This window comes from Lipophrys pholis (assembly GCF_963383615.2).
Source record: "Lipophrys pholis genome assembly, chromosome: 21".
NCBI lineage: Eukaryota > Metazoa > Chordata > Actinopteri > Blenniiformes > Blenniidae > Lipophrys > Lipophrys pholis.
Genome location: NC_137649.1, coordinates 17,077,395 through 17,104,479, shown reverse-complemented (window position 1 = coordinate 17,104,479; position 27,085 = coordinate 17,077,395). Strand labels below are relative to the sequence as shown.

General features: G+C 41.4%; 1 protein-coding gene across 1 annotated transcript in view; it reads right to left on the bottom strand.

Moving 5' to 3' along the window:
* The window catches only part of akap7 (A-kinase anchoring protein 7), a 46,375-nt gene extending 19,730 nt beyond the window's left edge, over nt 1–26,645 (bottom strand). Inside the window, exons 1-9 of the mRNA XM_080491469.1 lie at nt 26,123–26,645; nt 25,809–26,037; nt 24,632–24,790; nt 24,375–24,529; nt 23,817–23,953; nt 20,940–21,100; nt 18,125–18,237; nt 16,268–16,314; nt 15,796–15,896 (exon numbers count right to left, since the gene is read on the bottom strand). Of these exons, the coding sequence (XP_080347595.1) occupies nt 15,796–15,896; nt 16,268–16,314; nt 18,125–18,237; nt 20,940–21,100; nt 23,817–23,953; nt 24,375–24,529; nt 24,632–24,790; nt 25,809–26,037; nt 26,123–26,284 (1,264 nt within the window). The 5' untranslated portion in view covers nt 26,285–26,645. The remainder of the gene's footprint in view (nt 1–15,795; nt 15,897–16,267; nt 16,315–18,124; nt 18,238–20,939; nt 21,101–23,816; nt 23,954–24,374; nt 24,530–24,631; nt 24,791–25,808; nt 26,038–26,122) is intronic.
* Nucleotides 26,646–27,085: the final 440 nt, after the last annotated feature.

Below are 27,085 nucleotides of genomic sequence, written 5' to 3'. Positions count from 1 at the left end.
CGGCTTGGGAGAAAGGGAAGCAGCACAGTTGACCCATGGCGCTTCCTTCCCTCTCCTCCTGTTCCCCTCTCCCCGCTGTTACCCCTCGTTTTCCACAGCCCCTCTGACTGAGACAGATGGAGCGAGAGTCCTGCTTCTTTCCTCTGTCACCCCCGCTTTTTGTCCTCCTATTTTCGCCTCTGCGGTCACTCGTTCTTCCCCCGACGAAAGGCAAGACAAACCCGGTGAGGATGGAGATAACAAAAAAAGAAAAAAATAGAAGAAAAAAAAAAAAAAACCTTCCTTTCCCTCCGTGCAGCCTGGGGAAGCCACAGCGAAGAGGCAGACGCTGAAAAAAATGAACGAGCAGCTCCTTGCGCTTGCTCTACTTTGCACTGACACAGGGAGGAGGGGGGTGTGTATCACAGAGGGAGAGAGAGAGAGAGAGAGAGAGAGAGAGAGAGAGAGAGAGAGAGGGAGAGGGAGAGAGGACAGGGGAAGACAGTGAATGGGAGTGTGTCTGTGTTTAAGGGAGAGAAAGAGTCATTTTAGCAAGTGTTTGAAGTGGAAAAAGAGGAGGAGGGGTGTGTATGAGCACATGAAAAAGTGTATATGTGTGGAACTAGATGGTGGCAGAGGATGTGGGCTGTGCAGTGTGAGCATGCTTGACTGAGTGTGTATTCAAGAAGGAGACCGAGTGGGCATGCTGTGGAGTATGGAGGAGGAAAAGGGAGCGGTACGTATGAGGAGACCGGCGGACACTATGTGGCGGTGTGGAGGGGGAGGGGGGGGCTACAAGCCCCACCTCCTCTCATCACTGTAGCTTGAATAATGGTTTTTGAATAGCTGGCAGCTGCAGCCCCGCAACTGCGTGGATTTGTGTTATTTATGAGACCGGTGATGGAGTATGGAGGCGTTCAAATTGTCCAAAAAAAATCACATTAGAGCTCCTCTTAAAAAAAATAAAAAATAGGCCAAATCGGATTGACACTGCAAGTAAAGGGCTACAGGAAAGGCACAGAAGGAGCTTATCTCTAGTTTTTCATTAATATTTAATATATTCAATGTTATGAATGAAGCAATCATTCACAAAAAGCTGAGATTCTGATGAATAATTCAAATGTTCAAGTGTTGTCTTCACAAACACTGGCTGCCACGGTTGTTCAGCGTCTCTTCAGAGACCACTGTCTCATTTGGGGTTACCACAGCAGATCATCTGCTTCCAATACCCTTTTGTCTCCGTCATCCTCCTTCGATTACTTCCCTCGCATGCATGTCCTCCTACACTGCATCCATGAACCGCCTCACTAGTCTTCTTATTTTGCCTGGCGGCTCCATCCTGAGGCTTCTTTTCCCAACGTAGCTATCGTCGCTCCGCATACAGGACCAAATCGTCTCCACCTCGTCGCTCTGATTTTCCCACCATATCACCCAGGATATATTCTTAACCGTGGCCGTTCTGCTCCGTTCTGGTGACAATCTTAACTTTGGGATTTCATCCCATTTATACAGGCGTTATTTGTATCTATTTTTGTGTCTATTTAATATGTCAGAGAGCAGAGCTCCAAAGCATCACAAGCTTTATTTACACACAAAAAAAATATTTTTCCCCCCAAAGGTGACAAAATACAGAGATATGATTAAAGAAGGCCTGGTCGAAGGTCACTTTAGATATAACACGTCAGAGGTGGTATGACCCAACAGGGAACATTTATCGATTCAAAGGCCCTCGAGAGATATTTCATGGTCGGTACCAGAAAGTTGCAGAGACTTCAGTCAGGTCAATGCGAGGAAGAGAAGACGAATAACAACCAAACAAACCCTCTGTCCTCCCACGCTCTCTGCTTGCTGAGTGACAGGCAGCAGTAATGAGAGGATCAATAATGTGACATTTACACGGGTAAATTACGACAAATCACACTCCAACATGCTACATATGCAACAGTATACAATCAATTATATGGTGCAGAAGACTATTAGGGCCACTCATGAGAAGAAAATTCTAGGAGGTCGATAATTTTTTCTTGAAATTGTATTTGCACTTTATTCTTGACATTTCAATTTTTTTCTCGAAGCGCACCATAAAAAAAAATAAAAAAAAAGTACCTCCTGTCATTTTTTTTTTTTCTTTCTCCTGCGTGGACCTAATACTCTTCCTTAATACCGACTCAAAATAGTAGTAAACTTTGAAGCCTGATGAATTGTATAATGGACACACTGCCGATTTTGTGCAAATCTCAAATTACACGGATAACTTCAATGCATATTAGTTATAATAAGAGTAAGTTGCACAATTTGTAAGTAATAGTTAAATCCTTTGTGAAATTCTGATATGCAATTCTTTTGAGTGTTTTTTTACTGCACCACAAACCGTTACAACCTTATGAATGGATAAACAAGCACATAAGAAGGGCAAAATAGTTTCTCTATTTGATTTCGCTGTCACTAATGCGCATTACCGCGGCTCGGTCTACACTTAAAACAACAGTATAATGTCTACAGGCTTGGTAGGATCGTTGCATGGAGACAGAAGTTGATCAGTCATGATGTAACATATGCAGTGGTACTAAAGACAGCTTTCTCTGTTCAGACTTAGCATTGCACTTCGTACAATGACCTCAAAGGGCGACTTGCAGTGGGAGCTCAGTGTGACAATGATTGAGAGCTTAATTCTGACAAATATTCTGATTTATATCATCTGCTTCTGAAATGAATTGTGATGACGACGTGGGAGTGAAAACAGGCCATCTGACTTGTGTTTCTCAAACAGCTTTCAGTGTTCAGGTTTAGCTGCTGTGGCGCGTGTGCAGAAAGCATAATCCTTGTGACACTTTCTGTACAGAGACACTTGATTCAAACCTGCAGACTGCTTAATGAACCGTAGTATTGCACAAAGAGGCCTGTCTTGCTCTGCAAGGTAACCGCACTGTAGCTATTGTTTCCTACAGCAATGGTGAGTCAACAATTGTCTATCTTGTTCCACAAGCTAAACTCTCAGAGGAATCCTCGAGCACATTTAGTAAAAGCACCGATGCAGATTCTGGTTCAGAGTCATAACTCCATCTCAAAAGTGCTCGTAACATTGCAATTCCAAATACAACATTATTACACATACATAGTTTGGTCTCCAATCAATTTCGCCGTCTCTGTCTGCAGCAGGGAGTTGCCATGAGTGATATTGTATGAAACAACGAGGAAGCAGCTCGACAGGTGATTAGAGATTACAGACGCAGCTTTTCATCCAGAAGGCCTTCATTCAAGCACTCTCAAAAGCTCCCCTCAGAGACTCTGCTGATGAGTCCTTGAGCAGCCAATGACTCTCCACCAGTTGCAGGGATGCAATTGTGCAGCAGGCTAGTGGATGAACCCGGCAGCCCGGGCTTGGTTAAAACACATCTTTGTTTGTGACTTTGACGGAGGATTAGAAACGAGGGAAAAGGGGAGATAAACACAGGTTTAGAGTGCAACGCATTGACTCAATGGATTCTACAGCCACTTAATACAAACTTAACCATAACAATTTAGTGTTAATTATATCTATTAAAGTTAATGAAAATGTGAGGGAATTCAGTGATTTTAGCATACAACTGTAGAGAGCACTTGGGAGTTTGGCTTTAACAAACAACATTGTGAAGCATTACACACTGAGCTCAGCTGTGTCGGTCGACAGTGGAGTCTTGTCTGCGACAGCAGCATTCGGCTCACAGCTGCGACTTAACACAAGCACGTGGGCACATTCATGCAGCTGTGATGATTGCTTTTTGTGAGGCTCGAGTGTTACTACTGAGGAGGCCTGATTATTATAGTGTCAATTACACTAACAACACACATATGTGTTGCTACTATGGATACATCACATGAGCAAAAACAGCATGTACACTAAATCAATAAGGTGCTTTTATGATTTGTGCTTTATGAAAAAAGGGGGAAATCTGGTCGGCGTTATTATTATCCAAACTCATTAACCAGGGCTAAGTCGCGCTTTCATAAGCAGCATGTGATTTCGCGACGACTTATCTCACCATGACACATTTCTTTCCTGCCGGTTTCACAATAATTTGAAAATAATGAGTACGGCTGAAATGACTGCTGTACGCTATCATGTGCGAGTGTGTGAGAACTAGTTTTAGTGCACTTATCTCATCTTCACAACACAGAAAGAGATGGTTTAAAAAAAAAAAAAAAAAAAAACCTCCATCACAACAGTGTTGACTTTGTTCAGCCACTGTTCCCGCAGCACTTAGTCACAAGACAGGTTATACAAACAGGGAGAGAATGATAACTGCATGCTGCAGATCCCAGGGATTTCACCCTGCTTTAAAGCTCGGTCCACCAGTTTGTCGTAGTACTGAACTACTTAATTTTGATTAACTAATTAACTGCAGGTATTTGAGCCGATGTCGGAACGCTTCGTTTTGAACTTCCGATGCTTTGAGTGATGCGTTCAGGTGCATCACGTAAGTGCGCCTTCTGACGTGTTAACGAGCTGCAGGGTTCATACAGTAGCGACGCTATTTTCTAAACATGATTAAAATATAACTGATGAACAAAGCAATTTATACTATAATAAATATATATGAATATATAACTAGATATATGAAAAATATATAAAGTATCAATTGGAAATAAAATGTAAAAGTACATTGTACAGGATTTATTTTCTCCAAAAAAATTCTGAAATCTCATCCGTGGACGAGTTGTCCGCTGAGGGTGCTGTCTGTGGACGAGTTGTCCTACAATCGCTTAAAATGATGATCACTTCTGATTACATGATGAAAATATTTTCCATATAGATTGCAGCTCTTTATTATTTCATTTATTTTACAAGCTTGATAAAAGCAAGCAGTGCAACATTTACATAAAATACTACATACACAATGTATATAGTGCCTTTAGTTGTGGCTCAAATGCAGTCCAGTTAGGGGGAGTGCATGGCTGAATAATCTCACAGTTCAAATACAGGCGTTTTAAGTCAGTTGGTGACGTTGAATTCTTGTGAATGTGTTTCTTCTGTCTCTGTGTTTGCCCCGTGGTGGATTTATGGCCTGTCCATTGTGTCTCCTGCCTTCCCTGACATTCAGCTGGAACCTGCTCCAGCCCCTTGGAAATGCTAATTTGGAAGAAGTAGTATACATAGAATATTAATGGCTTGGCCTTCAAGCAATGAAACAACGAAACGCCGCACTGAGAAAAAGACTTAAAAGGAGAAAGGCCTAAATAAATGGACAAAGTGGTTAGCTTAATACTTTCCACTCACCCTGCTGGACAACCCAACCAGCGAGTTACCAGCTGGTTTATATACGACCCCCTCTGAAGAGTTTTCTGCTGCCCATCCAGGCTGTCAGAGACCAAGCTTCTCTGACTCAGCTGTGCAGGGTGTGGCTGTCGAAGCTTTCAGTTCTGTCCGCTGCTGGGACAGCTTCAGGTTATTTGCATTATTTACATATCTCTCTGTTCTCTTTCAAATGGAAATGGTGGAAGCCATTGAGAAAAATGGATTTGCATTAAAAGAAAAGAAAAAAAAAAAAAAAAGAGCTTCTGATTATGCAAATTTAAAGTTGCGTATCGTACATTTCATTGCAGATCAGAAGAAAAACAGATCAAGTAATCAATTTTATTTGACAAATTCCAATTCTTTCATGTGTTGCAGCGGAAACATAAATAATCAATGTTTCTTGAACCATTAACTTGTGCATGACATGTAATCAGACATTAAATCAGGGGTCTCGCACCAGGCTGTCTGGAGAAAAGGGACATTTTAGTTGGATTCAGGTTATTCTCATTGCATCTGACACAAAACAACCTGAGAGTTTTCTCCCTTTCCAGACCTCTATCCAATCATCTTCCGTCTCTTCTCAAACCACTGTTATTATAATCAACATTCCTTTCTGCCCTTCTCCTATCCTCAAAACAGCTGAAAATCTTCTTCCTTGGACCCACTTCATCCCCCATCAACCTGCCTCGAATATTGAGCTCCAGTTCAGTCGCCTGTTTAATGTCACCTTCACTCAGACTCCCAATTTCCCCCCACCGTCTGTCTGGCCATTCCATCTGCCCATCGCAGCCTCGCTATCGGTTTAATTCTACTGCTTCTGCAAGCCCCGTCTTCTCTGTCCTCCGCCCTTCTCTTCCAACGCTCATTTATCATTCTTTTCTAATCTCACTTGGTCCCCCTCTCACTTGTCCTTCCGTTCTCCCATCTGCACAGTCAACATTGCATCACTTTCTCCCGTGTCCTTCTCTGTGCTGTCCTTTCTTACATCCTTAATCTTGCTCCAACAGGACTTTCTATCCTCTTATCATTGGCTAGTGCGAGTTGTCAGGTGCTTATTATTTGCTGGCCTAAACTAGACTTAGACAGATAATAACAAACCGTGTCGTGTGAAAGCTTTACTTTTCTTGCTTTGACCACATGTGGCAGGGCCTATTTGCTATGAGATTGGTTGAAACAGGCTGAGGATCCAGGTGGATCGTGTTCAGTGAGTCGCACAATGATTTGACTCCATGATATTTCTGTCCTTTGAGATGTCCACAGTGTCAGTTCAGCATTCAGAGAATTAAATGTTGGTTTGATTTGACCAAGAAGTTTGGAAAAGTACAAGTTGAACCTGTATGAATCAAACCGTAGCTTTCTGTTTTTTTAATACCCACATGTGACAGCGAAGGACTCCTAGGGTATTACGGCAAGCGTCATCTTCTCACACTTTGTCACATTCCCAACTGTGCATGATAAAACATCCCCTTCCAGTAGTTGTCAGAACCTCAACACAAAGGGAAACTTGCCCGACTTGCCAAGTTGTGACCATGCACTTCTATCAAAACGGTTTCATCTTGTACCTTTGTAGGGGGCGAGAGACTATCTAAGACATGAGGCATCTCAACAGATTGCTAGCTCACACAGGCTTTCAGGCCGACACCATGGCTCAAGGGTTGTCAATGTGTGAGAGGAAGAGAGTTTCATTCACACTGTGAAAGAACTCTGTGGGGAAAAGGCCTCCCCTTGACCCCCCTGATCTCTCCTGCTGTCGTAAGGCGAGATCCACCCAACAGTCCAAAAACCACTGAAGTATCCAAAAGTCCAAGACAAAGTGTGTCCAAGAGAAGTTTCAATATGGATAGAGTGGATTTCCAAAGCAAAAAAACCTTCATTTTGTGTTGTAACACTGTTTACTAAAGATTGGGTAACAACTGAACCAACTGGAATGAAAAACCAAAGCATATTATGTTTGTTGTTTTGTTTTGTTTATACAGTCAAACTGGAGTGTGTCACTCTTTCTCTACAGCAATTTTTTCCCACCTAAGTTCCACTCATAATTCCTCTGGTGTCCCGAGGTAATTTCTATGCAACTTTCTGGAGGAATAAAATAAGCAACATGTTTTCCTGGTGAGTGACTTTGCCGTTGCATCATTTTAATAAGTAATAACTGGAAAGTAGTTGAAATAATTGAAATAGGAAAACAATGCCAAAGACTCCAACCTTGTGTTTTTTGTGTTTTTGATGGGGTTTGGTGTGAGGACACCAAGTAATCGCTAGAGGATGGGAAGGACTGGAAAACAATGTGCCTTTCTGGCTTGGCAGTGTTAACGCATGACTGCACCCATTGCTGCCTTCTATTAACTTCCCTTGATTTGGCAGTGTTTAAAGTGGTGTAATTAATAAGCTTCATTAAGTAGTGAAATCTAACTACACAGTACCCCAACAGTGTTTCGTTGGTATCTAAATTAGCCGAGCTGATTGCAGTGCTGCTGCAGGTGCACATGCCACTAATGGCTGCCTCGACAGCACATTACATCATTCTTTTGAATCAACCTTGCATCAAGTGTTTGTCTATGCAACGTGGAGTGGACGTGACTGATACCCCAACTGGTGAGCACTGTGACGATGATAGAAGCTTTTTACAATCGCTTCAAAGTGACTCAAAATAAATCATATTAAGATGCTATTAGTAAACTAAATTGGGCAGTGCTTTGGTTATATGAATATGAAATGTGTGCACTGACTAAAAGGTCTAACTCTGATGCTCTCTTTTCAACAAATCATACATTCATAACCTCTCTCACGCAACATCATTCTCAGAGAAAGGGAAAGAGGTGTGGGAGTCTATTTCATAAATTCAATTATTGGAAAGAGCCAGTCGCAACGTGCCAATCTTTCCACTTGGGGAGGCTTGAAGCAATTACAGAGAGAGGCTTCATTATATTTAGGAATCGTTGTTTTCTGTTTTCACTGCGATCATTTCCCAAAAGCCCTTGTGTTTCCAGCTTAAAGAGGATAATGACCCATGTTGTCTACGGTGAAATAAATCCACAAGCAGCACAGTCGACCTATAAAATGTTTCCATTGGAGCAGAATTAAAACGAAGGGAATATAACCAATCTGCTAAGTCTTTATAAACATCTTTCCAGTAGGGTTTCTCTATGTATTTCATCTATTGACTAGTTGATATAATTTGTTCTCCTATTCAGCATCTTTGCCATTTTTTAATCTTAGAAATCCCTGCCAGGCAGTTACATTATAAAAAGTTCAGTTTTGGTCTGTGACATCGGCTATTTTGATCCGTCTTCTAATATTTGAGCCGTCAACAATTCCAGAATGCTGTTAAACAGACAATTCCTCTTCAATTTTCAACTTTAAACCATCACGGACTGCTGATTTAATGTTCGTCCGGAGAGAAATTAACCCACTTCAATGCTAATCAGGAAACTGCATCATCTGGCTGGTGAGATGAAAATTAGCTCTGCTAGAGACTTGCTTTATCGACAATAACAACAACAACAAAACAAAAAACAAAACAGTGCATCACCGAGTGGCCTTATATCAATAAAATATCAAAAGGTCACGAAGCAACAAACCGCCCTCGTCTGTCTATCTGTATGTGCTGCAATTAGTGTGGTGCTTTTATGCGTGTGTGTGGGCATCTCTCATGGATGCATTTATACATGTAGGTGTAAAGCTATAGAGGCAAACGGTAAATGTCAACGGGTCACGATGTCAGCCACACCGGGGGTTTTACTGAAAAAGTACCACCTGCACCGATCAGTGACTAATCCTACAATATGTCTGCTAAGCTAAACATTCCCTTGACACAAGCCCTTTTCAGAAACAATTTTCTTCACGGTAACGAAGAACAAAAAACATAAAACAGTCTGTTCTCACGCGCGCTTTCTGCCGTGGCATCGTGAGATATCGCAAGGAAACTTAAGATGTGGCTATGCATGAAAATGCCAGTAGATTAAAAGGTTCTGAAATAACAGCTTGCCATGTTCCGAGTCAATTCAGAAATCAATCTTCTCAGCAACTAGGCCATGGTTACATGTCTTGATACAGCGAGTTTCTGCAATCTGACTGGCTGATTATCGATCAGCGTGAACAATTATTTGAACACGTATACTGGCTTTGAATGTGGCATGGTTGTTGGTGCCAGAAGGTCTGAATATTTCAGAAACTTTTATTTCATTTTTATGCAGAAAAATATTTACTGTTTAGAATGAATGCTAGAAACAAACAAAAAAAAAAACCCTCCAGTGAGTGGCAGTTGGTCGAAGGAGAAAAGCCAAAAGACTGGTTTGAGATTATAGAAGGGAAACGGTTAAGAAGAGGAAACTGGAGCTTCAGTTCACACCGGTTCACCATAACTGGACAACAGAAGATTGGAAAAATGCTGGCTGGTCTGATGAGTCGGCATTTCTGCTGCCACATCCAGAAGGATCGGAATTTCATGTGAGCATTAAGGCATCCTGCCTTATATTAACGGTTCAGGCTTCTGCAGGCGATACAATGGTTCGTGAAATTTCCTGGCACGCTAAGTATTTATAAAAAAAATTTCAAATGCCAAGTATTGTTGATGACCATGTCTTTAATGGTTCCTTCCAGTTAGATAACGCATCATATCGCAAAGTTGAAATAATCTTAAATATCGTTTATCTTTTAACAAGACAAGCTGAAAGGCCTCCATAATCGCCAGATTTCAACGTCTAGTGGAAGACTAAATTCATTTTGTGGACATCCAACTAACAAATGAAATGCTGGCCCATCAATACCAACCAAAACCTCTTTTAGCTTTCATGACCTCACAACAGAACATAAATAAAGTTCTTGGAGAGTTCTTGTTGCTGCTTGAATTGTTACTCCAGGCCCTGTGAGATGCACGTGACTGGTGGGTATCCTCAAAGAATTTCCCCCTGTGGATTAATAAAGTATTTCTATTATATTCTCAGGTGTTGACCTCCTCCCTACACCCTCTGCTATTCCCTTTGACATGAATGCATTTCGCACTGCACTTTTGGGAATCGCACTAAATATGGCCGAACACCTTTTTGCACTCTATTTCTGGAACTGCAATGCCCGGTGATATTCTTATGGCTGATAAGTAAACACACTTTTTTTTACTTATTGTAGGTGCTTCACTCACATTTGTGTCACATTTCAACACAGCTGTGTGTGGAAAGAAAAGACCTTTTCATGTGAACTTGTGCCATCTGTCTAAACACGAGGGAACAAAATAAAAGAACATCTTTTTCGTTTTATTTCATTTTCTGAATGAAAGATGAATGCACAGAGGAGAACAAACTGGAACAACTGATAAATTCCTTACATTTCGCACCCCTTCTTCCTTCCTTCTTTCTGCTGGCTGCACCGCGAATATATCCCCATCACAATATACAAGCCACGCCCAAATGTCTGGCGTATCATGGGCTCTACTGTGGATTATGTAGTCCTGCGGATTACAGGATTAACATATAGACACTTAGTCAGACACTGACCACTGTACACAGCAAGAAAAAGCCCAGTGACATCGAGAGAGAACCCGGGGCGATGAAACGGGAGGAAAAGTAGCATTTATTCAACGTGACAGACTGAGATGTATGGAGCTCTTTATAGCAGCTCTCAATGGTTCATGTTTCATAATGATCACAATGAGGGAATTATTTATTTATTTTTTAAATCTTTATGCAATATGTTACAGCATCAAAGCAAAGAGAAAAATAATGTGAAATATTTTCTCAAATATACACGCTGCCAGAGACTTCATGGTCATTAAGTCGCTGTTGCGGCGTCAGTTTTTTGTTCCCTCGGCTCCATCGAGCCACAAGACAGCTGTGTGCTGGCCAAATAATCGCCCTCCTATGGAGACATCGGAGCCACATTGTGCTCATCGTGTGTTTTTTGGCTTCAGACTGCCGAGGCCTTAAACTACAGTGGGGCGGGTTATGAATGTATTTTCCCACTTCAGTTCTGGATCTGTAATTTTTTTTTTTATTGACGCAAATGGCACAAAGTCCTTCAAAGAAGCATGTAGTCCATCACACTAAACCTTTATTCTTTTAATTTAGCATGAGTGAATCACAGTTTCCATTGTTGCACATATTGTCTTCTAGTGTGATCTATGTTCTTATGAGACCAGCTTAAGCTGTGTGTCGTCTGGCGCCTCATCTTAAGTTAGGTGAAGTCATCGTGGAATGGCCACTGGGTTTGTGTGGATGACAGTCCCAATTCATTACTCCTCATTAAAATGATGAACTGAATGCAGCACAGACTGTTTAATTTTTTTCCTGTATAGGTCAGGATGTTCAATTTGTTTATTCTCTGTAGATGATGTGAGAATCCCCACTAGGTGACTGGAGCTATCACGCTTAAAGAGTTACACATAAAATATGCAAACTGTGTAGTTTTATGAAGGTAATATCCTGCTGGCTTTCCTTACTTTCTTGTACTCCTGTCAAGTCCCCTGGTAAAGTTACACAATTTTAATGTCTTTTAATAAACTATTAAGACAACAGGATATTAAAAAAAAATCACCCAACTTATTGAGCTGAGTCAGCAGTGTAACTTACACAACTAAATCCTCTCTAAAAGTTGCAAACACTAACGACAGGGGATGTGTATGAGCAGGGATAGGGTACACCATTTTTGGAAACAAGAACTAAAGTTGCCTTTTTAATACAAACAATTTAATTAAACTCCCTGAAACATCCAGAATTAGAAGCAAGGGAGAGCAATGGGGGGGGGGGGGTCATGTTTTAATCAATCTAACCTTAAAAACTTCTTCAAGGGAAACAGTTAAGGCAGCAGGAAGTACAGCCAGTTACATCACCTGTGCAGTGCCAGGAGGTCCAGCTCTCTTCAGAGGTTTGGCTCCATTAGAAACGCGTTTACAGCTTTGTGGAGTCTCTCTCTGAGCCTCGATTTTAACCAGATTTAGCACTTCAGAATCATTTTTGTGTTGCTAAGCAATTTCTCATGCAGTGTTTTCATAAAGGCCTAATTTGTATGCAAGTTCGGTCACAAAAATACACAGTTACTATTGCCTAACATATAAATTGAAACTTGAAAAGCAGAGCTGAACACTAAAGTCCAGCAGCTCCAGGCACTGTGGGAGGTTTTTTTTTTCTAGACGTCTGAGGAGGTTTACTATTCAAACTGTGCTGATATCTTTGCAGTCTGCAATGTCATTAAAATGCTACATGCAGCTGCTTCTTTTTTAATTTTTTTTCAGTTTTCGCTCATATTGTTCCCCCACATGCATTCATTCCACCCCGGTCTCTCTGTTGCTCTGTGTATAAGTGGCCCCGTTTCTTCTTTCATATAACGGTTTGATTTTAGTCTGATCTCGCATGTGATTTACCACACGCTCACCCATCGAAATTTAATCCCGCCCCTGCTGTCATAAATCTGTTTGAGGGAGCTGCCGAAGAAGATTCAATTCTCCATGACGCTGTTCTTCTTCACTATGAGAGCTGATCCTCGGCTCCTCATTAAACTGAACAGAAAAACATCCGGCTGTTCTCGTAAATCCGACCCTCAATTAAAATTTCCACAAAACCAACGGGAACGACGACCTTTAAAACACCTGCTGGATACCACAGGTTTATTTATGACTATACCAAACCAAAGCTAACTTCAGCTAAATAAGGGTTTTCTTTTGATTTGGAAGAGCATGGTTTTATTCTTGGCAATGTGTCGAGGAGGGGTGTCAAACATAAAGGCCGTGGGCCAAAATCGTCCCAAAACCCGAAGCAAATAAAAGAATTTCGGACACAACAGAACACTGAGACCCGAACTGAGATCTCAATGACGCTGCCATGAAATTTCACTGTATTTTGCAGTGAGTTTGGTTTTGTGAACATATTGATATTTTCTTCACCGATTCGCTGCACCATAACAAAGAAAAACTTTAAAGTTGAAATTTATTCAAAGGTTATTGTGGCACTATTTTACCGGTCCGGCCCACTCAAGATGAATTTGGTGTGTATGTGGCCCCTGAAATGAAATGTGTTTGACACCCCTGGGTCAGAGCTGTCACTTTAAAGAGTTTATGCAACCTGTGACTGTAAGCTTGAGGAAACTTCACTCGCGCAGAGCCAATGTTATTTCTCTGTATTTAAACCTTTCACACTCTTTATACAATCACACATTGGTGGGTGCCGTGCTCCGTTTTAATGCCAGATCCTTTTTAATATGTATATATTGTATTTTTTGTTGTTGTTTTTAAAACACTTGATGGAAAACAGACGCTTTTTGATGATGTGAAGTGTGAGGTAAACATTCCCTCTGCTCTGTCTGTCACACACACACACACACACACACACACACACACACACACACACACACACACACACACACACACACACACACACACACACACACTGTGGCTCTTTGTCTCCCACAGACAGCCCAGTGATCCACAAAACATTGTGACAGGCCCTGTTACACTTGCTGACAGTTCACACACACACACGCACACACACACACACACACACACACACACACACACACACACACACACACACACACACACACACAGAACAATTAGTGTAACTACTTGACAGTAAGCATTACAAAATGTCTTAGCAATTAATTACACACCGTACTGTACATGTACATATGAGCACGTGACCGTGTGTGAGTGGAAATCATTACTCTCATGAACAAGTACACCAGTGGCTTACAGATTTGAGATTATTACCGGTCTGGATATAAAAACCACAGACCACCCCAGCTGGAAGTTCAAAGCATATATCTCTGAGGAACAGACACAGACGCTGATCGGTCCAGATAAAAATACACAAAAGCCAAAAAAATAAATTAAAAAAAGTTTAATTTCAGCAGCCATATGTTGGTTACTGGTCTTTTCTGAATGTTATTGTCTGCACTGGACTGCCAGAATGTCAAAGACTAAAATCAAACACTCACTTGAAATAAAGAGGAAAGTAAGAAAAATAAAAATAAAAACACAACTGCCGATTCATGCAAAGCTGCAGTATAACTGACCCTGAGGAAAACACGCGGTGTGTTTTGTTGTGCACCATGTGACCTTATTGGTGGGATATTTCTGAACAAAACACACTTCTATTAAGACCTTGTATGTCACTGGATATATTTCATACAAAAGCAGACAGGAGGCACTGAATTAGCTTTTATCTCTGTATTGTTGTTCCCCTGCAGCAGTGATGAGCAATATGCTCTATGATACAAGAATGCTCATAAACTAACTGTAGTTCAACCAATTAACTATATCTTTTTTAAAGAATTAAACCTAAAAAGACTGGATCTAATTTAGTTAATGTGTGCACCATTATAGATCGATCCTTGGTCGTGCTCAGCAGAAGAAAACAGTAATACTGGCAGTCCGGCTGCCCACAGTGTCATCTCACATCGACAACTGAAAGCGAGTTTCACTAAAAGTGAGCCATTATTTAACTCTTATACAACATGAATTGTCCATCCAAAGAGTTTTTTTTTTTTTTTTTTAATGTTTAAAGCACTATTAGCTTCAGTTTCGACATTCTTTCGACAGACATTAACAGTTTCTATTCTACAATACTGCCACGTTTTCAAAAACTGGCTCAACAGGAATGTGCACGTTGGCAGTCTAAAATGCAAATAAGATTTTGAGTGGACCCACGGTGTTTGATTAGGACAGTCTGCCTCTTTTTTTAGCTTCGGCTAAGTTTGATGGGGTTATATAAACCTACGCAGAAGCCCTCTCCTGCACCCCAGCACCTCTGTGGCACTGCTCAGTGGTTTGAATGATCAAAAAACACAAACAACCTCCTCACAGAGATTAAAAATACCATAAAAACACCAGATTTAGCACTATATTACCATAAACTGTTGTGAGCCAACTGCACGCAGTTTGAGAAGCCGCCTCTAGAGAAAGAATTTAAGTGAGCTGAGTGCGCCCTCTGGTGGACAAACAGTAAAGTCACAGAGATTCAATTGGCATCCCAGCGCAAACGTAAAGGCTCTTACTGACTCATTATAACAGTCTTATAGGTTGACTAACAGCTACACAATGTGAAGTGGACTTCATGAACTTGAGTAAAGCAGTACGCTTGACAGGATAATGTCTCTTTCCACTCAATCAGAGGTGAAATCTTCTACAATGTGCAGAAATAACTTCTCAAGCAATAATAGAGTGAAGCAAACCAACAATTGAGCCGTTATTCTAGTAGTATTTATGTGCAGGGAATGTATGGGTATATATGAAAGTATATCGAGAAGGCAGATTTGGTCTCACATTTTGCAACTATTGCTGTGGTCATTTCCTGCTGCTTTTCTGTTGGCAGCTTGTAAAAGCAGTCAGTATAATAAAACTGCGGCCGTGAAATTTCTTACTCACTCAGAACACTTACTCAGGCTGTGTCCGTTTCCACGACTGTGAACATAAAACTCTCTCACTGTACGGCCCAAGACCACAGATTTCAAACCGCGAGCCAAACAGCTCGCTGCGATTGCTCACGTTTCATCCGACACTGGCAAAACCACAGAATGTATATCGGCCTTAGGAAACGAACACATGCATGTTTACTCACCGAGTGGTAGTGAAGCCTCAGTGTGGTAATATCCACCCTGTTGCTTCTTCTTCAACATAGAACACAGATCAAGTCGCTCCACCGTCTGGTCTCCAAAAAAGCTGATTATTGAAGGAAAAACACAAATAGTGACGATGACAGTATGAAGGAGAAGCGCCAAATAACAGCTTTTGTGGCTCCTGAGAGCAAAAAGATCTCGAGCAAATTTAAAGACAATATATGATTGGTCAAGATATACATTTCCACCTTAACAACAAAGAAAACTGCATTTAGTTTTGAGTTGAAGGAAAATTAATAAACCGCATACCTTTACACAAAAAAAGAGGCATGACTTTTTACTCGAGATAAAAAACTGAATTTGTGTTATTCTGACCTTTTTTTTTCCAACCTGCAGCACTGACATACAAAAAGCAGATCAACTGTACACAATGTCTTGTGTTTACTCTTCTATTATAAGACAGACAGTACCCACTTGTCAGTATAGTTGACGTAAAGGGCGGGATCCACACGCTTTATGCCCTGAGGGAGAAAGAAGACAACATTTGGTTTACATCACATTTACACACATGACTTCTTGACACACACACAGATATATAAAAGGATACACATGGCCGCCGCCCAGGAGGCTCCAGGCAGGGTAAAGTACCATCAAGTGGAAGAGGCAAAGATTGATGTTCTCCTTCCTCTGCAGCAGAAATGACCTTATCTCAGTTTATCTCTTCCGCCTGTTCTTCCTTCATCTTCAGTCTTTTTTTTATGCTCGCTCTAGTTCCTCTCTCTCCTCAACGTTTCTCTTTTGATGGGTTGTTATCCCCTGGCCTTATATCATAAACTGTGAAATACAACACTTTAATTTTCTTGTAAAATACTGAAGCAAGTGAGTTATAGCCAGTTTCTGTGTGGAACAATTGGATGACGCCAACCACAGCTGCCGGGGTGAAGGTGAGTGCAAAGAAAAAAAAATAGACAACAAGAAGTCCTACAACGGTCCAATAACTTGAAATGTGTTGATACTGGTCAGGTTGAAGACAAGAAGTAACGAAAACAAAGGTTGCATGGGGAAGGGCTTCTGCGAGGGAACACATTCGTCTTTTTCTGTCTCTCACTTGTCAGGGTTTGTCGAGATTAGTGCCATCCCCGCTGTGATTACATTGGCATTGCAGATCATTAGGGGAGGTTTAAACTCTGCCACCACAAGCCGAGTGTGAAATGAACAGGTAGCCCGAGACAATAAAGCTCCATCTCGCTGAGCTGCGACAAACAACCTTCACCCAATCTCTCAAACCTTTCTCAATTTGGTCTCCACAAATTACCAAGTGCAAGAACAGAGAAGTGAGCCTTCAGCGAGTCAGTCTGGTTGGCAGCTCGCACTTCTTTTATAAGCTCGATTTTTATTGATATTTTATTAAGGAAAAAAGAAAAGACAAATGGACAGGGGAGAAGGCCTGTATTTCCATGGTCAGGTATCATTAATTATCGTCTTTAACTTCTACTTGTCCGTGAATCACCAAGACAATGAATCACAAGAAAATCATGCCCGTAACATGCATATCTGGAATTCTGTATTGTCTGTATGTGGAGCAGGTATCGAGGGGTCTGTTGAGTGAGTATTGTGTATATTAGAACTATACTCTCACATACATGTAAACACCAATTCAGTGTTGTCCAAAGTGAAACTTGCCACTAATTTGCATATTGTATTGAATTTTTGGGGTTTCAAAGTGTGCGTTGCTGCAGCAAGGCGAGAAAACGGCTTTAGAAAAGTCTAATCCCAAATCAGATCAGATGGGGCGTCACTGAACTTTGATTGTTTGGGCAGCGTGCAGACAAAAGGGCTCTTTAGAAGAAAGTGACACATTTCAGACGTACTGTATCTCTGCTGAACATTTTAACTGAAATAGACAAGAAAGACTTTCTGCTGTTTTGATTCATCTGTACATTTCTAAGTTGCTGATGAGGCCTCAACACTACAAGTATCCAGACGTTACACTGAGCATATGTGACTAATGAATATGAATGACATTTGGAACAACAGCTGTCGTGTGACGTTCATCTTTTGATCCAATTTAAAAAAGTGACAGTGAGTTATAAGTGAGCCAAAAGTGAGACTAATAATGAGCTTTACACAGCCAAAACTAGGTACCTAAAAACAATATTACATTACAAAATGATGCTGTAATAATACAAACAGTTGTCAAACGTCAGTGTTTGTTGGCTTTATTTCTCTTGACTGCCAATTACAGGAAGGTAAATAGATATATAATATTGATCCTGTGGGCAGGATTGGCGCTTCCTTCATCCAGAGCATGGAAGACGATGGTGTGTATACCTGTGAGCGCAGCTTCGGTGCTTTGGACAGCTTCATAATGGTGAGGTGGGGTTCAAACCCATGACAGTCACCTTGTAGGAGACCTTGATCCGCAAAATGACGCCGCAGCAGCCCTGCAGCACGACAATAAGAGGGGCAAACACAATGTGAACGTAGTCACAAAGCTACAACAAAAACACATTTCAACACTTAATATCGAAAAACTTGTGTCAATCCGACTCAAATGGAGGATCTGTTTCTTAAACTTGGGTAAACAAGTTTAAGAGCTCACACATCGTAAAGAAAAATAAATGAACACACAGAGGATTCGCAAGGGCAGACAAACCCAGACAAAGGGGCACACACACCCACCGACGAGGTTGAGAGGGAAGCTACGGGGGTATTTTTAGAAGAGGAGCTCAACAGGGAGAGAAAGGTTAGTATATAATCAATAACAGTGGTGGAGAGTATAGACAAGATGACAACAGAGTCTGACTTCCTGCACTATCCTTCCTTTGCTTGTTGCAGTCCTCATTTGGCCTTTCTATGTGTAATGTACTGCTCCTCTAGAGTCTTTTTTTTAAATGTACTTATTAATGCACCTGGTTGAAGGGTTACTCGGGAGGCTGAATGAGAAGCTCAAGTCCACGTGGAAAGTGGCCGAATTTTGGCTGTGGGATTATTAATCCATTAATTGAGCCTTATTTATACAGCTGGATTTTTTTTTTAATGCAGACTGACACAAACACTTTACAGGTAGAATGACGAGGCGACAACACAACACAGCGAAAGACAAGTGCATCTTAAAAAAAAGAAGACAACAAGGCGAGGTAAAACTTTTTAAAACACAAATTTAAAGCAAAAAAAACAAAAAAACAAAACATTTAAGAGAAAAAGAGAAAACAAAGTTAGCTGAAGCGGTATGTTTGAAGGTTCCGTATAGGTTTAGATATGAGGAGTGTGCATGCTACTCCAGTGTCACCCTTTTCAAAAGGTCCATGAAAGTTGAGACTTGGTGAAATAATGGTCCACTGAAACTCACCGGAACAATTCCCCTCTAATCTTTGTTATAATCCCTCGGTGAGGCAACTCATTATATAAGTCTGGCCGAGCTACAAGCTAATGTCGAATCTGTCCATACAGTGTGATGATAAATGTGCACCAATATGATTTATTCAATGAAATTTAAAACGGTTAGCTTTGAGGATCTTGCTCACTGGGCAAAAACAGAAAATATATAGAAACGCCACTTATGCTTCTCTTCCTCGAAGAGATTAATTTGTTATATCAGTGGCTTTTATCGAGCCGTGGGGATAAATTCCTTCGGGGATTTGTCTCAGTGAGCAATTGCGAAAATGCCAAAAGTCGTATTTGCTTGAGTCTGAACAGTTAATACACTGAATTACCAGCTTGGGAATCGACAACAAAACTAAATCCCAACGCAGTGAGAACATTTCAAAATCATTTATCATATTTATGAAGAGCTGGCATCTTGGGAATCACATACATATCATATTGAAAATCCCACATTTCTTGATGTACACAAATGCATCTTTCTACTTTTAGAAAGCGGGGATTATAATTCCAGTGAGGAAATGGACAGTGTTAAGTACATGTGACCATATTTACAGTGTGTGTGTGTGTGTGTGTGTGTGAGTTGGTGTGAGAAGAGCAATGGCTCGGGAATCCTCTTACAAATGTTGGTTTAATCCCATTGCCAAAGACGCGACACAAAAAAAAAAAAACATACGTGCAAATGCGTCCGTGCGCGGACACGTGCACACGGGTGCAAGAAGATGCATGCAAAAGAGAAATTGTGTGATCAGGTACATGCAAAGACATATCAGGAAAGAAAGGGTATCAGATCATTTGAGAATGAGGATGTGATCACACTGCAGGTGGTTCGCCACTCAATAACCAGAGTCTACTTTAATCAACATAAATCAACTACTTTAAGAACAAACTTTTTTTTATGCACCCCATCATAAAAGGTTGATTATTAAGTTTTATTCTGGTATAATTATCTTCAATCCATATGCACGAATCTGATTATTCTTGCTTTTTTAATCCCACAGAATGAGCAAATAAAAAAAGAACTACTAATGAGGACAAAACAAGCCACTTTTATGCTGATTACGAGGATTCGGTCATTATTTATCACATTTCAATAAATGAAAGAACTTAGACAACTACTATCTATCTATCTATCTATCTATCTATCTATCTATCTATCTATATACATACGGTAAATAGGTTTTCTTTTTGTAAACATCTGTATTTGGGATTTTTGCATCTTTGTGTTGACATGTCTGGAAAAAATTAACAATAAAAAAAACAAATAAATAAATAAAATAAAAAAATGTAATCCTATTTTAAAACCTTCATCAGTTGCAGCTCTGTTCTCCGCTCGGGTCACTCCAGGATAGAAGTGAAGCTTAAATCATCCAGGACTTCAGAATGAGAAGGGTATCCCAGTCATCGCCCGCCGCCATAATATGCCTTACAATCTCCTGAAGCTGTCTAATCTCGTGAGCTCCAACAGCAAAGCCCCGATGACAGCAACCACCCACCCCAGTAAAAGTACTTGGACCAGCGTGATGTCAGAAGGAGTAACTCTTTCAACCAGCGACAGGACTCCTCAGCTGATGCTAATTTCACACAGGCGCCAACACTCATAATGAAATTTGTCCGCCTGTGAAGTGCGGCGGGACGCACGGTGATAGTCAGAGTGAAAGTCGACACTTAGAGAAGCTCCCGACTTACAGAAATGGCAAATCGGTGTGATGACGAGAGACGACCAACAACCCGAGAGAGTGAAACGCTGCTTGTCACTGACCTGCCAGGCTGTCCAGAGCGTGTCTGTGTTGTCCGCTGGTCAGTCCCACAAATACCACCTCCTTCCTGAAGTGACTGATCCCTGAGAAGGGCAGCACCAGGTCCCTCCCACCCAGCAGCTCAGCCACTGAGGGCGCAGCCTGAGCCAGCACCGCTGCCGCCCTGAGAGGAAACACACACACACACACACACACACACACACACACACACACACACACACACACACACACACACACACACACACACACACACACACACACACACACACACACACACACACACACACACACACACACACACACAGAAACATACAAAATCACCACTTAATCCTCTCTTCCCCTTGTTGTCATATTACATAATGAGAGAATCTGGTGATTACCAATGACACAATCTTCTTCCTCGTGTAGATTAAGCATAACATCAGCATCATCATCACATAACTCTGCTTCCAGTGGTCCAGGAGCAAGGGTTTGTGGGTAGTGCATTTTGGTTGAATGCGTAATATTTTTTTCACATAATAAGATATTATTGTTGGGACCCATAATCTATAAAAGGCCATTATTCTAAAAATATCTGGTTATTCTACATATATAGTCTGAAATTGTCTGATCTGTTATAATGTGTTATTTTAATACAGTAATTAGTAGTTTCAATCACAATTTCTTCTATAAACAATAAATAAGCTCACATCCACGCCACACTATAAAAAACCACTGATCAAGAATCAAGCAAAAAAAAAAAAAAGATTATAAATGACTTTCAAATTAAATCTTAGGATGGTATCCTCTCTCTGAAGTTTATTTGTTTGCACCCAGTGTGGTGTTGGTGAACTTTTAACTCATTGTTCTTTGACTGTTTTATCCCACAAACAAAACAATCTGATCAGGAATTCAAAGGAGGCGCCAACTGTAAGGATAATTAGGACAATGAGATTAAAAATTAATCTTGGTGGTTTACACCATCGTGTAACTTCCCCTGAGTAGGTTTAATCTAAATAAGGAACCTTCTTTGGTTATTTCTGTTTGCACATGTGTAAAGCTTGTAAAGCTAAAATGCACAAACCTATTTCTGACTTTTCCCCGGACGTGCTGCGAGGAAGAGATAAGACAGAAGGTGCGTCTAATGTGACATGTTGGTAATTAGTCACTGCAGGACGCTGCATCCTTCAGTCGCAGCTCTAACTTTGCTCTGCACGTTTATGACCGCGAGCGTTTGTCGGGCGTTTTGCGACGAATCCCATCCCGGCAGAAAATACGATTGTGCCGGTAAACTAATTTGAGAGCACTTTGCCTGATTGAAACCGCACATTTTAGTATTACTGTGTGTCGTATCCAGGGAGAACATAAAGGGAAATGACAAAAAAAAAAAAAACTGGACAAAAGGCATTTATCCAAGAAACTAAACCACAAACTGAACAGGAAGTAATGGTTTACTGTGGAAATGTAATGTACAGCTCTGGTCTGTGAGTGCGTGTGTTGAAGAACTCATCAGTCATGATTAACCGGGAAGTGGAAATTAAAACTTTATGTTTATCACAATGCAGATTTGGAGCACAATTGAACTAAAGAAAGGGCGATTTCCACTGCTGACAGAAACTACAGAAAGGACAGTGGTGGAACAGAATGGAGTCAAACTGTCTCCAATAATACATGGAAATAGTAACTTTTCCAATCATGTCTTTTCTCCTGAAAATATACCATTGCAACATTCATTAAAAGGACTAGTCAGCTCAGATAAATGCAAAAAGCCAATTACACCCTCTTTGTAACAGACGTGTGTCTCAAATAGCCGATCAATACCGGCTAACAAGCACAACGTCAAAAACAAGAGAATTGGAACAAAAGAGGAGAGACGGGTTCGAGATGATCGGCAACAGCAGCGTTGGAGCTTAAAGCTGATGGGATCCAGCAGAAGACGACCACACAGGGTACCACTGCTGTCAGCTACGAGCAGGAAAATGAGGCGACAGTAAATAAAGAATCACCAGAATTCGACAATAGAAGATGGGAAAAGCAGGATTTGAGAGCATGGATCCATCAAGGGTTCATGCTGCTGCTGTGATGGCGTGAGGGGTATTTTCTTGGCGCTCTGTGGAGCCCCGAGTGTCATTTCAAAAGCCTACCTGAGTACCATTGATTTAAGACCACAGTGCATCATCTTCTGATGGCTGCTTCCGTCACGATAACACACCGCGTCACAGAGCACAAATCAGCAAACAGATCAACCGCCCAGAGCGTCTCAGCCCGTCCACACTAACCGCGGGTTTAATAAAGTGCTATGGAGTGTTTTTACATGCTGGTTATCAATCACTGTTAATTTAGAATACAAAACATTGACTGAGGCTTTTTAAGTGTTGTTTATTTCTTGAACGCAACTTAAGTCATGAGCATGTATCTGAACTTGGGTAGGTGTCTGTACTGTTGTCACTGATATTTGCACTGAAGGCTTCTACATCTGGAAACAGCATGTGGGTATGAGTACGAGTGCATCTTACACAGCAAGGAACAATTTATTTGAAAATGGAACACCAAAATGGATTTGATGTCTACAAGTAAACAAACACGCAAAAATAATCAAGTGAAATCATAATGAAAAAAATCTGCAGCACCTGTGTGAGGCTATCATGTCACTATGGACCAGCTCAGTTTGCCTCGCACTAAAACAGTTTGGCCATCGGTGACTGAAACTTAGAGAGATCCCAGTGGGCTGGTTTTGGCCCACTTGTCGCATGTTTGACACCCCAGACCAAAATGATCAAATAATGTTTGAAACCCAAAATATCAATATTCACAGCATTCCTACAGCAGACAGAATGTCTCAAGGTGACTCCAGACGTCCGTGGTTTCATGTCGGGTGTGCGCGTTGTGTGTGGACTCACAGGTCGACTTGCTCCTGACTGGCCAGATGAGTGACTAAAAGCGTGATGTGGAGAGTTGGAATGGGGATCATGGCTTTGGCCAAGCGGGGCTCCTGCTGAAGCATGGCCTCCTGGACCTCCGCCACGGCTGAGCTGATCTGTGATTGGACAAAGTTGCTTTCAATCATTGGATCAGGAGAGGGAAAAATCGTGAGGGGGGGGAGATATCGAATAGGTGAAAAAAACAGAGTTAGCTTGTGCAGTTCAATATCTTACAGTTGAGAAGGTATCACGAGAAGACGACCATGATTCGATCAAGGTCCTTTCAGAGGAGATTTGGGGTCAATAAGCAATAAGATTTCAGTGCCATTGGCCAAGAGGTAATTGAATCCTGTGATTTCCCCCTGAACATATCAAAGTTTTCTCCACAAAAAATAAGAATTAAAGGATTTCAGAGATCTTAACGTCTGATCACTGTTAATCCATAAAAAGACTAATCTGACAGAAATGATGCTGCCGTTGTTCTTTCAGCCGGTTCACAACAGCTATGGGGAGACAAATTAAGAAACAGTTCCTCACCCGAGTGTTTGTAATCGGGATTGAGACAAAGTAGTTGGGCCGCTGGTTCTCCTTCTTTTTTTTCTTCTTCTCTCCATCCTCCTCGCTGTCCACCCTCCCTCCGCACTCTCCTCTCTTCCTCTTTCTCTTTTTCTCCCTCGACTCTGAGCTGGTGACTGCGGAAAACAAGGAAAAACATAAACGTCACCTGTCTGAAACAAAACTCACAGTCTGGCACTAGTGAGCCACGGGATTGAAGCTCGGCTGAGGCCGCGTACATTCAAGTTGTCTCCATGTGGCCGGGCTGGTCAGAGCAAAGGGGAGCACTGACATTAAACTGTCAGACAAATCATCAGACTTCAGCCTTTTCTTCAGTGTCTTTCTCTTCTCCCTCCTCGTCTTCCTCTTTGTCTTTTTCTCATCAGATTCTGTGGGCGCTGGTAAAGAAAGGAAAAGCATGACGTGTCGGTAGGAAACATAATGAGAGATTACACAGAAATCACTGAATATTCAAGTGGGTATTGTTGATAGGAAAAAAGTAAACTTTGACTTAATGTTTATAAAGTCAGTTTGATTGTTTTGCAGGATTTAATCTCTTAGCAGTAGGGAATACATGTAATAACAGTCCAAAGCGTTTTTGATTATAAATGAAGGATGTTGTGTTATGTCACAATTTATTTAGCTTTTTTTTGTTGTTGTTGTTACTCTTCTGATTTTCTTTGCCAGGTGAAAAGTTTTGCAAGTCGGCATGGTAATTCTAAATATTGTGGAAACTGGAGCTGCACAGCATGAGTCACAAATTGTGATTGTGATCACGGTATGATAAAATAAAATAATTTAAAAAAACAAAAAGGCACGTACTTCCAAGTTTGACAAAGTCGTTAACTTTGCTGTTTTTAATCATTGATTTGTTTGCTGTTGACTTCTGACGTGACGAAATCAGGAAGTGAAATAAAATCTGATTGGAAAAACAGGTTAACATGCAGAGCCTGAATGGGAAGTGTATGGAAACTGTATCGGTGTTCCAACGAGGCAGCAGGGTGGAGCGCTCTCGCCTCACAGTGAGATCGGGTTGAAATACTGGCCGGGCCTTTCTGTGTGAAGTTTGCATGATTCTGCCAGAGTGTTTGTGTAGGTTTCCTCTGGTTTAGTCTCAGAGTACAAAACATGCATGTGAGGTTAAATGGTGACTCTTAATTGCCCATATATAGGAATGGCAGTGTGGTTGATTGTCTCTCTGTGTTTGGCCTGCTAAGTGCCCAGGGTGTATCCTGCCCTGATCGGTAGCTGGGATTCACTCCAGCGCACCACAACCCTGCAGTGGATAAAGCAGTGTAGTGGATGGATGGTAGTGCAATGGTGATGAATTTGCAATTTGGTGCACTCCCTAGTAGGAACACAAATATAAACTCATTCACCGATTTCATTACAGCAGCATCGTAAACATCTACTCACCAGCCAAAGAGTCTTTCTGGACATCCACGCCGACCATATCCACCTGGTCTGTATTCTTCAAGTCATTCCTGATCTCCCCCTCTTCCACTGTATTCCCTTGTCCAACCGGGCATCTGCCACCCCCCACATCTTCATCATCACCATTATCTGTGGCACCTGCAACGGCCTGCTTTCCGTAGGAGATCCCAGCTGGCTGCATGTCACACACTGACAGCAGACACGGACCAGGCTGTTTGAAACGAAGGAGGATTTACACAAAGTGATCACTGTCATTAAGCGGGTGTTCGGTGAGTTTGAAGCTGCCCTATCCTCACCTGGAGGTGTTTGGATGTGCTGACGCAGATTTTGTGGCAGCGCTCGGGAGCTGAAAGGTGCAGCCTCCGAGCTGACAGTTCACGCGCAGCACGTGAGCTCCTGACACAGACGCCTGATGAACACGTGGACCTGAGGGTCAACACGCAGCGGCCGAGGAGCATGACACGCGAGATGAAAGACTGTCCAGAGCAGTCATAACAGCTAACGGTGGCGAAGTGACCCACAACAAGAAGAAGTAATGGATCTGTGCAGGACGAGGTGAGTAACTGGAGGATCTGAGCTTCACCTGTTGGAATAACTCAACACGACTGGAAGCTAACAGTTTCTAATGGCGCCGTGCTGCTAAATGCGTGAAACCAACTGGGATGTTGTTCGTACCGGGTCCGGAAAGTGTGAGAAAGACGCACAGAAGCGGAAGATTTACTCGGTAAAAGGTTTGAGAGAGTAAAAATTATCTTTCTGAACGAAAGCCGATAGGCAACGCTGACCGGAAGTACCTTGGATGTAAACAATGTGACTTCCGGTCTGCTTTTTCAAAATAAAGTAGACTTTCCCTTCGCAAAATAAGAGCGCCTGAAAAGAGGAAAAATGTATGACTGATCTTTGACTTTATAGATTGAGAAGTCCCTTACTTACTTTGAAAATAAGTTTGTTACTTATTTTAAATTGTCATTGTTCCAAAAAAATCATTTCTCCGATAACATTTACTGTATTCCAAGAATCATTATAAAATTATTCTCAGCGAATGAAAAAATGTTTCCTCAACATTAAATCACATACTTGAAAACTATACTAATAGCTTTACTTAATTTATTACCTTATTTAGTTGCTACTTCAGCAGTCCCACAACGATTTACATTGTTGGTCATGTTCACCCTTTCACGAACAGCAATGGAGACAGCTGCAACAAAATATGCTGAACATCCGCAGGGAGAGATTTTTTTATTTAGGTGTCATGAGAG